General features: G+C 37.1%; 2 protein-coding genes across 2 annotated transcripts in view; one reads left to right on the forward strand and one right to left on the reverse strand.

The window, feature by feature from the left end:
- Window positions 1-616: 616 nt before the first annotated feature.
- On the forward strand, window positions 617-9,545 carry LOC102603965 (flowering locus K homology domain-like). Its single transcript, XM_015310575.1, has 7 exons — window positions 617-713; window positions 1,898-2,356; window positions 4,735-4,984; window positions 7,205-7,353; window positions 7,439-7,726; window positions 8,058-8,252; window positions 9,033-9,545. Exons 2-7 carry the CDS (start codon window positions 1,901-1,903, stop codon window positions 9,201-9,203), a joined length of 1,509 nt encoding a protein of 502 aa, XP_015166061.1. The 5' UTR covers window positions 617-713; window positions 1,898-1,900; the 3' UTR covers window positions 9,204-9,545.
- Window positions 9,546-10,995: 1,450 nt separating this feature from the next.
- The window catches only part of LOC102586722 (probable fructokinase-4), a 7,574-nt gene continuing 5,612 nt past the window's right edge, over window positions 10,996-12,957 (reverse strand). Inside the window, exons 4-5 of the mRNA XM_006351575.2 lie at window positions 12,741-12,893; window positions 10,996-11,973 (exon numbers count right to left, since the gene is read on the reverse strand). Of these exons, the coding sequence (XP_006351637.1) occupies window positions 11,590-11,973; window positions 12,741-12,893 (537 nt within the window). The 3' untranslated portion in view covers window positions 10,996-11,589. The remainder of the gene's footprint in view (window positions 11,974-12,740; window positions 12,894-12,957) is intronic.

The following is a 12,957-nucleotide window of genomic DNA, read 5'->3' on the forward strand; positions in this document are numbered from 1 at the left end:
CTTGGAGACAAAATTGTTGTCGTGGCTACCTCAATTATAGCTAAAGAACTGAAGTAGAAGTAATAAACAATGGCTAACCTCAACTATAGCTAAGATATGATCTATTTTCTAGAGTCTAAACTAATTTTAAGGTGCAATTATCCATATTTTTAAATTTATTTTTAGTGAATAGTGTAATTTTTAGTATTGCAATTTTTAAAATTTGATGAGTCTCATTTTTATCTTTCATTAAATCTTCTTTTCACAATTCCGATCCAATCTAATAGGCTGATTTTATTAATATTAAATTATTTAACAGAATCAAAATTCGGGATCATTTATTTGGTGGAATAAGTTATTTCATCATATATATGAGATAACTTATTCCATCACTAAGGTATCTAAAATAACCTTGCGTTTTATATAATTATTATACCTTACACTAAACGACTTTGAAGTGTCAAAATTGCTCACGAGCAATTGAAAGGACTATTTTGAAACTACACCAAACTAAGCAATCATTTCTGTCATTTTCTTTCAATTTGAAAGTCCAAAATGACAATATAATAGAAGTACGGGTAGTATACAGAAATTATCCAAAAATACCAGCTCCCTCATTATATAAAACCTAGTGTCCCTACTCCTGTCAGTCTTTGGCAATTCTTCCTTCTCCCGCTCTTCTTCACAGTTCGCACTCAAATCTCCTTCTTCCATTGCGCAAACTTTCTGTCTCTGTAAGTATTTCATACTAACCATATTCAATTTACGAATCTCGCATATTAAATCTATGTTTTTCTGTGTGTTCGCATATGTTTATATCTAATTGTTGTCAATTTTCCTGTTTGTGGGAGTGTTTAGGATTGTTTCTGTGTTTCAGGATGATGTGTTTTTTAGTTTTGGGGAAAGAGATGGTTCTAAAAGGTTTCAGAATTGCGGGATTTTTGAATTAGGGTTTTAAAACTTCAGGGAGCGTTGGTAAAACACGAGGGTGATCGTGCGATGCTTTGGGTTTGTCTGAGTTTTTGGCAACGTAGGATTCCCAAGGTGTTAGGGTTTTAGATTTTACAGGTTTTAGACGTAAGTTTCTTTTGTAACGAGAAATCTACGGTTTCCAACTATGTTGCACGAACTCTCCAAAAATGTTGCCGCATCCGTGTTGGATCCTCCTAAAATGCACCACTTTTGGAGAATTTGACACATTTGATGGCATTTTTGATGAGTCCAAGCAACATAGGTTTCTAGTAGATAATGCACCCACCGTCTAATCTTCTCGTCTAAATACAAGAGTAGGTCACCATTACTCCATTAGAATTTCGACTTGTGAAGTGGCATCTTATTTGTATTTACCTTTGCAGCTGAACCTAAGCCTTGGGAGCTTTCTAAACTTGGTACTAGAGGATAATTTCGACCAAAGAAATGTGGTAGTTTGTTAGAAGGTATTGGGTTTTGTGACTTAGAACTTCAGTATGATTTTTGCTCTCGAGAATGCTAGGCTCATGATTGAGAATTTTTTGGGGTCAGTGATGCATGCATGATAAAGTTGATTTTGTGTGTTTGATTCTATGGGGGTTGGTTCCAGCTTGGGTTTCAACTTTTTGGTTATTCTCAGTGCTTTATAGTGGGTCCACAGGGTCTAATATTGTGTTTTTCCTGAGCTTCCACCTTGTTTCACTGTTTTAGTTTTGATGTTCTAGTTTCTTGAAAATTTCTATGGAGATTATATTAGTACGGATGCACATTTTTCTATCTTTTTTCTTATATTTTGGGCAAGCATTGCATACCAACTTCATGAAGGCAAACTGTTATGTTCCAGCGTCTGCACACGTGAAATGCAGGAGGCCTTTCAGAGTTCAATAGTTCATTCAGCCAATTGCTGTAGCTGGATATTTTTCTAAATATCTTTTTGTTTTTCTTCCAGGAAATGGCTGATGAAAAATTTGAGCAGCCTGAGATGGGTAACTTGCATGACACAGAAAACCTGGATAATATGAATAGTGTTCAAGACAATGATAATGTGAACGACAAGGATAATGTGCACAATGCTGATCATGTGCACGATGCTGATCATGTGCACGATGCTGGTCATGTGCATAACATGAATAATATTCATGACTCAGAAACCATTCCTGCTGTGAATAATGCACCTGAGGAGACACATCATTCTGAAGAGGTCAAAGTTACTCCAACTGATGCAGGAACTGGCGAAGAAAAAAAATGGCCGGGCTGGCCAGGACAAAATGTTTTCAGAATGTTGATTCCTATTCAGAAGGTTGGTGGTGTTATTGGTCGCAAAGGAGAGTATATTAAGAAGACCTGTGAGGAGACAAAAGCTCGCATCAAGGTTCTTGATGGTCCTCCTGGGACCACTGAAAGAGCTGTAAGTTGCTGATAGATATTGTCATTTTCACTATTTAGGATCTACATAATTATGGATATCTTTTGTATAAATATATGCAGTCTAATGATGTGAAATTATTTCCATGAGATAATCTATGTTGCTGTAGCAGAAAGCTACATGCTCCATTTGTCTGACTGTTTGTGAACCGTCTTTATAGCTTGCACTTGTTAATATAGGCATCCTTGTGTGAGCTTCACCCTCCTGCATGCATGTAGGATTATGATTATTTATCTTTTCAAGTCTTGCAAGTTACCAGTCAATTCAGCGGTTTTCATGCAATAGTTTAAGGTTGATCTACAAATGTTAATACTACTATTAGTACTGCTTGCTTATGGTGAATTCTTCATTTAGTAAAAATGCTTGCTCATGGGGAATGATTTTAGATATTGGTGTTTCATGATTTTTACTTAGACTCATTTATTATTTATGTTGTACGAAGTAGAGATTCCTTACCCACTTGCCCCACATACCCAAAAAGAAAGAATATAGGCTCATGGAATCCCTTTAGGCTCAGCTCTACCTTGAGTTTAGATGCTATTGTAAGCCAACTGAAATGGTGTTAACAACAGTGTTGTACTCCCTCCAGACTACTGTGCTCGTCATCCTTACTTAAAATAGATGGTCCAAAATAGTTGTCATTTTAGAAAATCGAGATATAATTGAGTACATTCTTTCCATTTTACCCTTAGTAATAATCATTTTGGAAGTAGTAAACATTGACTAATTAGCATAGAAAGCCTATATGAAGAACACACACTCCAATATTGTGATTTCTTAGATTAACTCTCTTTTTATTTATTGAAAAGAGATTAAAGAGAGAATAATTATTGAGGAGACATCAACATTTTAAATGATTAAAGATAATAAATAAGGGTATGATAGTCAAAATATATAGTTTCTTAAGGGGTATGTAAACCAAAAATGTAACAGGTAAAGTGGTCCGGAGGGAGTAGTGATTAATCTTACATGTAATCTACGTAAAGGAAAGAACTAAAAATCAATTAGCAATGTTGATAGTATCAACTATCACAGAAAATAAAGTGAGGGAGAACTGGTAAGAATAAGTAAGATACAAATTGAACAGTAATTATGCTCAACTTCTTTAACTTCATGAGAGAATTTTAAGTATTATTCAACTAATTGAACAATAACTATGACTAACTTCTTCTAAATGGGTGAAAAACAAGACTTTAACACAACCAAAATGATTGAGAGTTTCTTTGTCATAGTAACCAACATGAGTGTGTGCAGGTTCTTGCCCATGTAAGGAAACATTTCAATGAAAGTGGTCTATGCTAGAAGAACCAAGATCGGGACTGCAGTCATCAACATTGAGCATTACAAGTGTTGTAAAGTTGTTCTGACAATCCATGAGAATTGCCTTGATTCACTATCAGTTCCAAGAAGCATTGCACTATGTCTGGTAACTTCAAAACTTGGTCGGTTGGTGTCTTGCCAGAAGGTGTTGCACTGTATAAAAGAGGAAGTTGACAAATGTAACTAACAACTTGCAGGACATAACTTCCCCATGAAAAACATTTTAAAAGACTTATAATAAATCACTAAATAGAAGATTATATGCTGGGATATAGTTGAGCAAAAAGCTTAGAAAAAGAACTGGGTGGGATTTGTCTTTTTTAATTTACGAAAAATGGCCTGAAATATTGCAACAACGGTTTTATAGTCTATCCAGAAGGATCCAAAATTTGCTTTTATATTTCTGTGGGTATGCCTAGCTAAATAGTAAACAAATGAGCAACTGGATCCATATTTAACAATTCATATGGTATTAAAAGGTTTAAATAGGCATTTTAATAAGTGGGCATATCCATAGGAATTCAGGCTCAATAGTTTATAAATGTAAATACACTTGTTGTAAAGTGCCCATGTCCTATCAAAATGCTTGATTTTTGTATGAGGCCTATCGAATGCCTGTTGATTTACTTATAAATTGTAGTTCTAGTACGATCTTACTTTATTAAAGAAGTCCCTCTTAAAAAGTTCACTGCAAGGAATCTCTTATTTTCATTTTTGAAGGGATGGGTTGTTCGGTAGTTTGTTGGAAAATGAGCTGGCAATAATTATAAAACCGGCATATTGGGCTCTGTATTCTCACTTGATTTTGGCAGTTTTTCCTGGAAGCTTCTGTTCTTAGCTCTTCTAATCTGCTTATCAGACCAGAAGACAACACTATACTTTCTGATGCTGCATTATCTGTGTAATCAACTGTGATATTGATTGAACCCTGAATAAGTGAACATACTGTCAATAGTCATTGGGCTTTGACAAAAGTTGAGTAAGCGCATATTTTCCTTATATCTTGCTGCCCATGGATTGATAGTTCTTTTTTGTCCTAGGTGATGATATCTGCGAAAGAAGAGCCAAGCCTATTAATTCCGCCAGCTATGGATGGTCTTTTGAAGGTTCACAAGCAGATTGTTGATGTAGACTCTGATTCAGCTAATGCTCCACCAGGCGCTGGGAGGTCAGTCACGACAAGACTGCTTGTGGCAGCCTCACAGGCTGGAAACTTGATTGGGAAACAGGGTAGCACTATTAAGTCTATTCAAGATACATCTCAGTGCACCATTCGAGTGGTTGGACAAGGTGCTTCTCTCTTTAACTTAGATATCCTTGTCACGTGTTGTTTCCTTGAGAATTTAATCCTTCTTGCTACTGATCCCCTTGTCATTTGAGTCCCTAATAGCCTTGTAATGCTGTCAAGCTATAGGGTATTTCAAGAGAAATTTGGCACCGTTGATATTCTTGATATAGGATAAGGATGTGTTTTAACGTGAGCTCTCATAATTTGGGCAAGTGCACATTGGCTAACTAGGTCTCTAATCTGTATTATGGCGAAGAAATTAGGAAGACTCTTGAGCATCTAGTAAGGGTTTACTGCTCACTCCAGCATTGTCAAAAGTGAAATGTGAAGGGGAAGTGCCATGGTTTGTTGCTGAACTTCAATTGTAAAGCACTTACTAGAGAAAGGCACAAATGTAAAAAACAACGTGCAATATAAGGAAGATAACTAAATTTCCTGATAAAAAAAACTGATTGTGGACTAAGGAAGTAAGGAACTAGAAAATATGAAGTCTTTCATAAAAAAATTGGAATATATAAAGTAAAAAAATGATGTTAGTCAAGTGTGGAAACTATTTCAAATTTTAGTTGAGATGAAACAATATAGTTGCAAGTTTCTAATTCAAATTTAGCAGTTAAGATGAAACAATATAGCTGTAAGTTTCTAATTTCATATTTAGCAGTTGGGTTTTTATACTTTATAGTTTTCCGTTCTTAATTACCTGCATGTTTGCACAAGTAGAAGATTATATAATCTTATTAACCAGTGAAATTACAAATCATATTTAGTGTGTTTTTTTCCGTTGGTCCCTGCTCTGAAATGTTGCTTAAGCAAGACAAAGCGCAAACCTGCTCCCACCTAGTCCCAGAGCTTGAACGCATCTCAAGTGAGCCTGTAACAACATTGGTTGAATGAATGAGTTTCCAAATATACATATGCTCTCTTATTGTCAATTTCATATGTTAGTAGAACATGTGGAATTAATACATTTCTTATCTATTTTGATTTTGCTTGTTGTAAATGGCCCAAAGTGGTGAAATGATTTAAGCTAAGCCAGGACAATTTGCTAGCTGAAAAGTTATTTATGGATATATCCTTCTCTATAGTTATTTTTCAAGGAAAAGATATGTCAACTTAAAATGACACAAGGGAGGGGTAGCTTAGTGAAAAGACCCTTCATTCTCATCTAGAAGGTTAGTTTGAGTCATCAAGGGAAGCTAAGACTTCCACCTCTGACCAGGAGTTTGGTGGTTATAATCACTAAGGGAACTAAAGCTAAGACTTCCACCTCTAACCAGGAGTTTGGTGGTTATAGTCATTAAGGGATTTAAGTGTAAAAAGCCACAGCTTGGCTCCGTGTGAGAGGTTTTGGTGGGGTTTGTGAAGTGGGGTTACTATAACAAAAACAAAAGAATTTATGTGCGCTTAATATGGTGTATGATTCTTATGAATAAGATGTAGGTATATTGATAGCCCTTTTGGACTTTCTTGAAAGGCTTGTTCATATTGGATTTTTGTGAAGACCATATCGTTAACAATAAACTTTGCTTCTAGGATCCAATTTGCTTTTGGACTTCTTGAGAATCTTCTCAACCCTACAGTTTTCACCTCCTTAAAACTTAAAAGGACTTCTTGGAATTCTTTAAATATCTTAGGGACTTACTTAAGATTCCTCACCTTTTCTCATCTCTTTTTGTGAACCACTATGATCTCGAGCTGGCTTTAGGTGGGTACATGGGTCCTAAAAGGACATGGAGCTAATACTGGCTCAAGTGTATAAACATTAAATTGTATTGGCAAATATTTTGCTTTTATATATTACCCTTTTTTTATTAAAAAAAGTTTACCAGTAATGCTAGTGAATATTGTGTGTGTCATTCGTCGTTATTGAAATAAACAAAAACTAAGATGGTGATAATTCTAGATGTTGAAAATTTAGAAACCTGAATTTGTTGGTCAAAAGATAGAAAAGCAGATAAAGCTGTGGAGGAACAATCAAAGTAAGGTAACTACTCTGAGGAAGAATAACACATAGTTTCTGGTCCTTTTGGTTAGTTTCCTTTGTCTTGTTTGCTTTTTGAATTATATAATAATTAAGAAAGGACTATGTCGTGAACTTAGTAAAGCTTGTTTGTTGTGAAGTCAAGTGGTACGCAGTTGTGTCGTGTGTGTTATTCTAATTTCTCCTTTTTTCCTTCTGGAAATGTTATCATATGTTTGATTCCATCAACTGAATTCTGCAGAGCACCTTCCACTTTTTGCTCTTCCTGATGATAATGTTGTTGAGATACAAGGAGAGCCTGCCGGGGTGCATAAAGCAGTTGAAATGGTTGCTTCACATCTCAGGAAATTTTTAGTTGATCATAGTGTAGTTGGATTATTTGAGATGCAAGTAAGTCTACTCTCTGGTTTTGCTGGAATGTTACCTTCGTAATATTTATTTATATTTGAAATTCTGACTTGTCTTGTCTGCACAGATGCAAATGCCAAATGCTCGATCAAATCAGAACAGGCCTCCAGCTGGACCTACTCAGTCATGGGCCCCTCCTCCATCCAGTTTTCCTGGGAGTGCTGGGGGTGGATCTGGTTTTGGACCCAACACTCGGTACATGCCGCCTGCACGACAATTTGATAATTATTTTCCACCGGTAGACATGCCACCGTTGGAAAAAAAGCCTCGTCAGGGCCCCTCTCCTTATAGTAGAGATGCTTCAATGGGAACTTATGGTACAAATGTGCAAACACAACAATCTATGGTTACAAAGGTGTGCTCTTTTTCTGCATTCAATCTGTTGAATGCAACTACTGACCTAATTTACACATTCTCTGCAAACATGAGATAATTTGGGGAGTTGGACTCTGATCTTGATTAATGAATCACCCAACAAAGGTGCATGAAGAGGTGGCATATAAGTCATGCTAAATATGTTTACACGTGATAAGTATCAGATGGCCTTTTATGGATACTACTGAATAGATCTGTCAAGTTGCCAGCAGTGTCTTGCCTTCTTTTTTAGACCTTCAATTCTTTTTTATATAGTACTTCAATGTTCTGTTATCTGATGCTCCTTTTCCTTGATGTATTTTCTTTTGAAGGTAACCCAAAACATGCAAATTCCTCTGTCCTATGCTGATGCTGTTATCGGGACCTCTGGTTCAAATATTAGCTATATTCGTCGGGCCAGTGGTGCGTCTATTGCAATTCAAGAAACAAGGGGTGTTCCTGGTGAGATGACTGTTGAGATAACTGGATCTGCATCACAGGTGCAAACAGCTCAGCAATTAATTCAGGTAATATCTTCTGATAATTTAATTATTGAACTTCAATTTACCTTTTGGAAATCCAACAGTGGTGGTGCTATTTCCGGGTGTGACATAGATATGGGATTCAAATTCTCAGCCAATTAGGTTTATTTGGCATGGTTGGAGAAGTGAAGGGCTAGCTGTGCTGGGGGAGGGTGTTGCAAAGTTTTTTGTTATACTGGAGTAGAGAAGTAGAGAGGGAGGTGGTGGTACCATGTTGCAGGAGGGAATCAGTTAAAAAGGTGTGATCACAAGGCGAGATGCTTTACCTACCATGAGGGACGGGGTGCAATCCCCAAGGCATGGGGCATAAGCCCATCAATTAATCTATGAGTAGTTATAAACTAATAAAATCAGCATAAATTACCATAAATTGTGAAAATACATAAAAAAAAAATCCAAAAATTGAAAAATTACCAACAAATGTAGGAAAAAGTTATACATGTTTCCTGTTGACACTTTTGTCCACTTCCAGTATATAGGAGCATACTAACATGCACATATGTTCAATACAGAAGAGTAAAATGACTGTTGCACAAATTAAAATCATTTTATAAACCCAAGCATCAAATGGAAAAAATGCTTCTCTTGATCTATGATTCTGTATCTCCAAGCAAAACTATCTTCGCTACCATTTCCGGAAGCCCCATTGTCACTTGTGAATGTGAGCTTTATGTTTAACTTCCAAAGAAGAGTTTGCCATATCAGTCTTACAACTGAGATTTCTTAGAAATGCATTGTGTTCTTACCACCCTCCTTATGGTGCAGAATTCTGTTGCTGATGCTGCCAGCTCAATGCAGAACACGGCAGCTGGACCACCTTCCCAAGGTTATTATCCTCATTCTCAAGGTCCTGTATACACTTCACCATCAGGTGACCCTGGCCATCCATCTGGTGCTGATTATGGTTCCATGTATGGATCCAGCTATGGTTATTGATGGATATCCTGCTCAAGACAAGTCATGGTTACAATCATGAGATGTTAAGTCATCAGCTGTTTAGAAAGTTTTGTTTTCAGTTAGCTGTATCATGAATAGTAGTAGTGGTGGATGCATTAGGTATTTAGGTGGAAGTGCTGGTTGGTTTACCTGTAGTTTTTTACATTCCGTTTTGAAACTATTTGTATATCGCACCGAGTAAGTATGATGTTTAACCTCAGTTATACAGCGAACTCATATTAGATGTGTTCATGCTAAGAGATGAAAAAGAATTGCTTTCCTTTTCATGGACAAGATGCTTTTTAGTTTGAAATCATTAATTAGCTATGGATGGCTTCGGCATCTTTGGGTGCTTTTCTAAATTTACATCGTGTGAGTTTTGCTGTTGTGATAGCTCTATGCTCGTGCTTTCACATAAGGGGTTGCCAAAGTATTGAAATGGGTTAACAGCATATATATGGTCCATAAAAATAGCCAAAATCCATCTTCTTTCCTCTCCATGTCTGCTTGTATGGCATTGTTTCATGTGTATAATGACTCTTTTATTACACTCTTCTCTTTTCTGTGAAGGAGGTAGTTTTGACAATGGTTCCTTGACAATCAATAGAGCCGAAGCACGTCAATGACCAAGATGAGCAACGGTTCTACATATCTGTTAGGGAGAGGGATGTTTCCATATGTGTAGGAGAGAGCCTGCAAACTTTACTGCCTAGACTCTGTCGATGTTCTCGGACAAGTTTTGACATTTCGAAATCTCTTAACCCAAGCATCAATTTGAAATAGGATGTCATGCCTGTTGTCTACAAACAGTTGCTGAGGATAGTTGTCTGGAGCAGATCCATGATTTTAAATTTGTGGAACGCTGCATCTTTAAGACTCTGCAATGGACATATCCAGTTACTATTCATGTAATCATGTTATTGGTGGACGAGGAGATGAAGGCAGGGGAAAATTAGCGCTGATATAACAAACCCTGCCAATCTACCCCATAATCAGACTTGATTGACACATAAATAAATTGCAATATGACTAACCAGGGTCAAGGTCAAAGCCAGACTTGATTGACACATGAATAATAGGGTACTTTACGTGACCTCTACCTTCTTTAACAGTCTATCATTGTCTCGCTAGTCTTTCAGTGGCACGTTTCAATCCTCTGGTCCTAGGAATTGTGTCTAGTAGCAAGTTTTTATTTTGCTATTTAAGCTTTATTCAAAAAAAAATTCAAATTATAGTCAATAATCAGAAAAGCGTCACTGAGAACACAGGAATTGTGGATCGGCCAAAATTGGATTCGTCTTTGTAATAACCGTCTAGTCTTTTATCCTTCTTTTCTTTTACTTTTTCCAGCCAAATTGATATGTTGTGTTTAGTTGGTCATATATCCTATGATCAGTCGTTACCATTCTTACTGCAACTTGGTTGTTTGCATTAGTTCAGTCATTCAGGCATATATCTGATTGAACTTCAAAAGTAAATGCTTGAAAATTCATATATAAATGCCTAAAGTTTAGTCATATGTCTGAGGTTCAATATCATAATTACTTAAAAGCCAAGACTAATATACACAAAGGTGACACAAACAACCGTGCAAGTATACACGTCTAAAGTTTGCTTGCACAAACAATATGTCAAACTTCAGGCGTGTATATTTAAAGTTGAGTCTGAAATAACTAGACTTGCAAAATTTGATGAGCTTATGCCATCACTTAAACAGGGGTAACAAAATCGGCTATATGTGCACTTCCCTCTACTTGGTCAATGGCGAACTAGCTCATCTTTGCACAAATGATGCAAGTTAAATTCCAATCTCAACTGGCATATAATGGGAAGGGATACACAAAATGAGTGCCCAAGTATTCGTATCATAAATGGTAATATGGACGTGTGTCTTCTACTCATCCTAAACTAGAAAAATATGGCTATATGACATCCATTGTAAAACAGATGGCCCATGTTTTCTTCTGTATGTTAGAGTAACCTAATATTCCAGGCGGTCACAGATGTAAGAATCAAATTACAGGAAGCAAGGCACAGCTTCTTAAGTGTGCACGTAGAAAAAATCAGAAACGTCAAAAAGCAGGAATCACAAGCTACTTGATCATGCAATCTCCCTCAAACACTAATGCTCAATCTATCTGCCAATCCCTCTCGCATGCATGCAAGCAGATCAATGAATAGTATCTGGAGACTTCTTACTCTATCAACAAAACTGTCAATGCAACCACCAGCAAGGTAGCAGCCCTAATACAACTGTGCACTTCATAATCCACAAGCTAGACCACCTCCAACTCATGCATTTCTTTCCATGGGGTGAATATGCAACAATTAATCAGAATGATGGTAACATCTACAAAATTTATTTGTCCCAGAAAATCTGCATCATCTATTTGAAGGAGCCAGTCATCTTTGGTGCAAATTCAAGCTTAGGCAGCACTTCTGATACCACCTTTAGTAGGGAGACACGGTTCACCTGACTATTACCATTTACAACCATTTTTGACAGTACAGTTACATCTCGGGAGTTCACATTATCACTCAGTACTTCATCCCAAAACTTCTCATCCTCATTCAAATTTGATTCCTTCAATAGTTCCCGGACCTTCCCCAAACTGGCAACATTTCTACCAGCACCACACCCCGTAGCAGTTGCAGCACCCACCGCATTTGCAAGGGTTAATGTATAACTCAAGGGCAAGTCATGTATGAAGCCAAATGCAACAGCAGCCACAAAACTATCTCCACAGCCCACGGTGTCTATTATATTGACCTGTTACAATGAATAGGCAGACATAGGGCATGTATTACAGAGGACATTTAAAATCAAATTTTATGAAAGATGCACTTCATTGAAACTGTATCTGTATGGTTTTTTACTTACTTAGCCTGAGAAGAAAGAGAGAAAATTATGGAACCACAACCCCAAGGCTTTGATCTAGTGGAAAGAGCGCAACACATGATGTGTAGGTTAGACCCGTGTCACAGGTTCCAACCCTGCCTCAAACAAAAACCTGACACATAAGTGGAGAAGGACAAAGGGGTGGGCCTATTATCAATCGAGTTTCGAACCGTGACTAGCCTCGTAGATTTCTCAGTTATTAAAAAGAAAAAATATTAGGGAATAGTATGGTTCCTACTTTTGGTGGGAATGGAAGTTGGATAATTCTTTTAGAAACCATGACATATATTAACTTTGCTTCAATTTTCTTAAATATCCCGAAATGTTGTGCAGTCATTGATCATCTGCCCGCCCTCCAATGGGACTCCTATGAAGAAAGAGAGCCCAACTAGAACATAAATTTCTTTGGGATAAGCTAACTAATGGTGATCCAAAGGTCTATCGGAAATAACCTCTCTACCTGGTAGGGGTAAGGTTGGCGTACACATCACCTTCCCCAAACCCCAGGAATTACACTGGGTATGTTGTTGTTGTAAGATAACTAATGGGGATAAAACAAGTAAACTTCTGTTAATAAGATGAATTGAGTACTTTTTTTTTACAAGAACCAATATTCCAACCAGCTCCAGAATTGATACCTTGAAAGCAGGTGCACACGTTATGCTCGACTTGGTGATTAAAATTGAACCCTTCGGACCCATCTTAACAATCACCCACTTAGTACAAACTCCATTATTGAGCAACTCCTGGCCCGCTAAAATTGGATCATTGATACCAGTTAAAGATGCAGCCTGGAGAAGACATAGTGATTCAGATAAGTCACATACATAAAAGAGTGGGGAGGGGTTGGGGGAG

The sequence above is a fragment of the Solanum tuberosum genome, unplaced genomic scaffold (assembly GCF_000226075.1).
Source record: "Solanum tuberosum cultivar DM 1-3 516 R44 unplaced genomic scaffold, SolTub_3.0 scf00130, whole genome shotgun sequence".
NCBI lineage: Eukaryota > Viridiplantae > Streptophyta > Magnoliopsida > Solanales > Solanaceae > Solanum > Solanum tuberosum.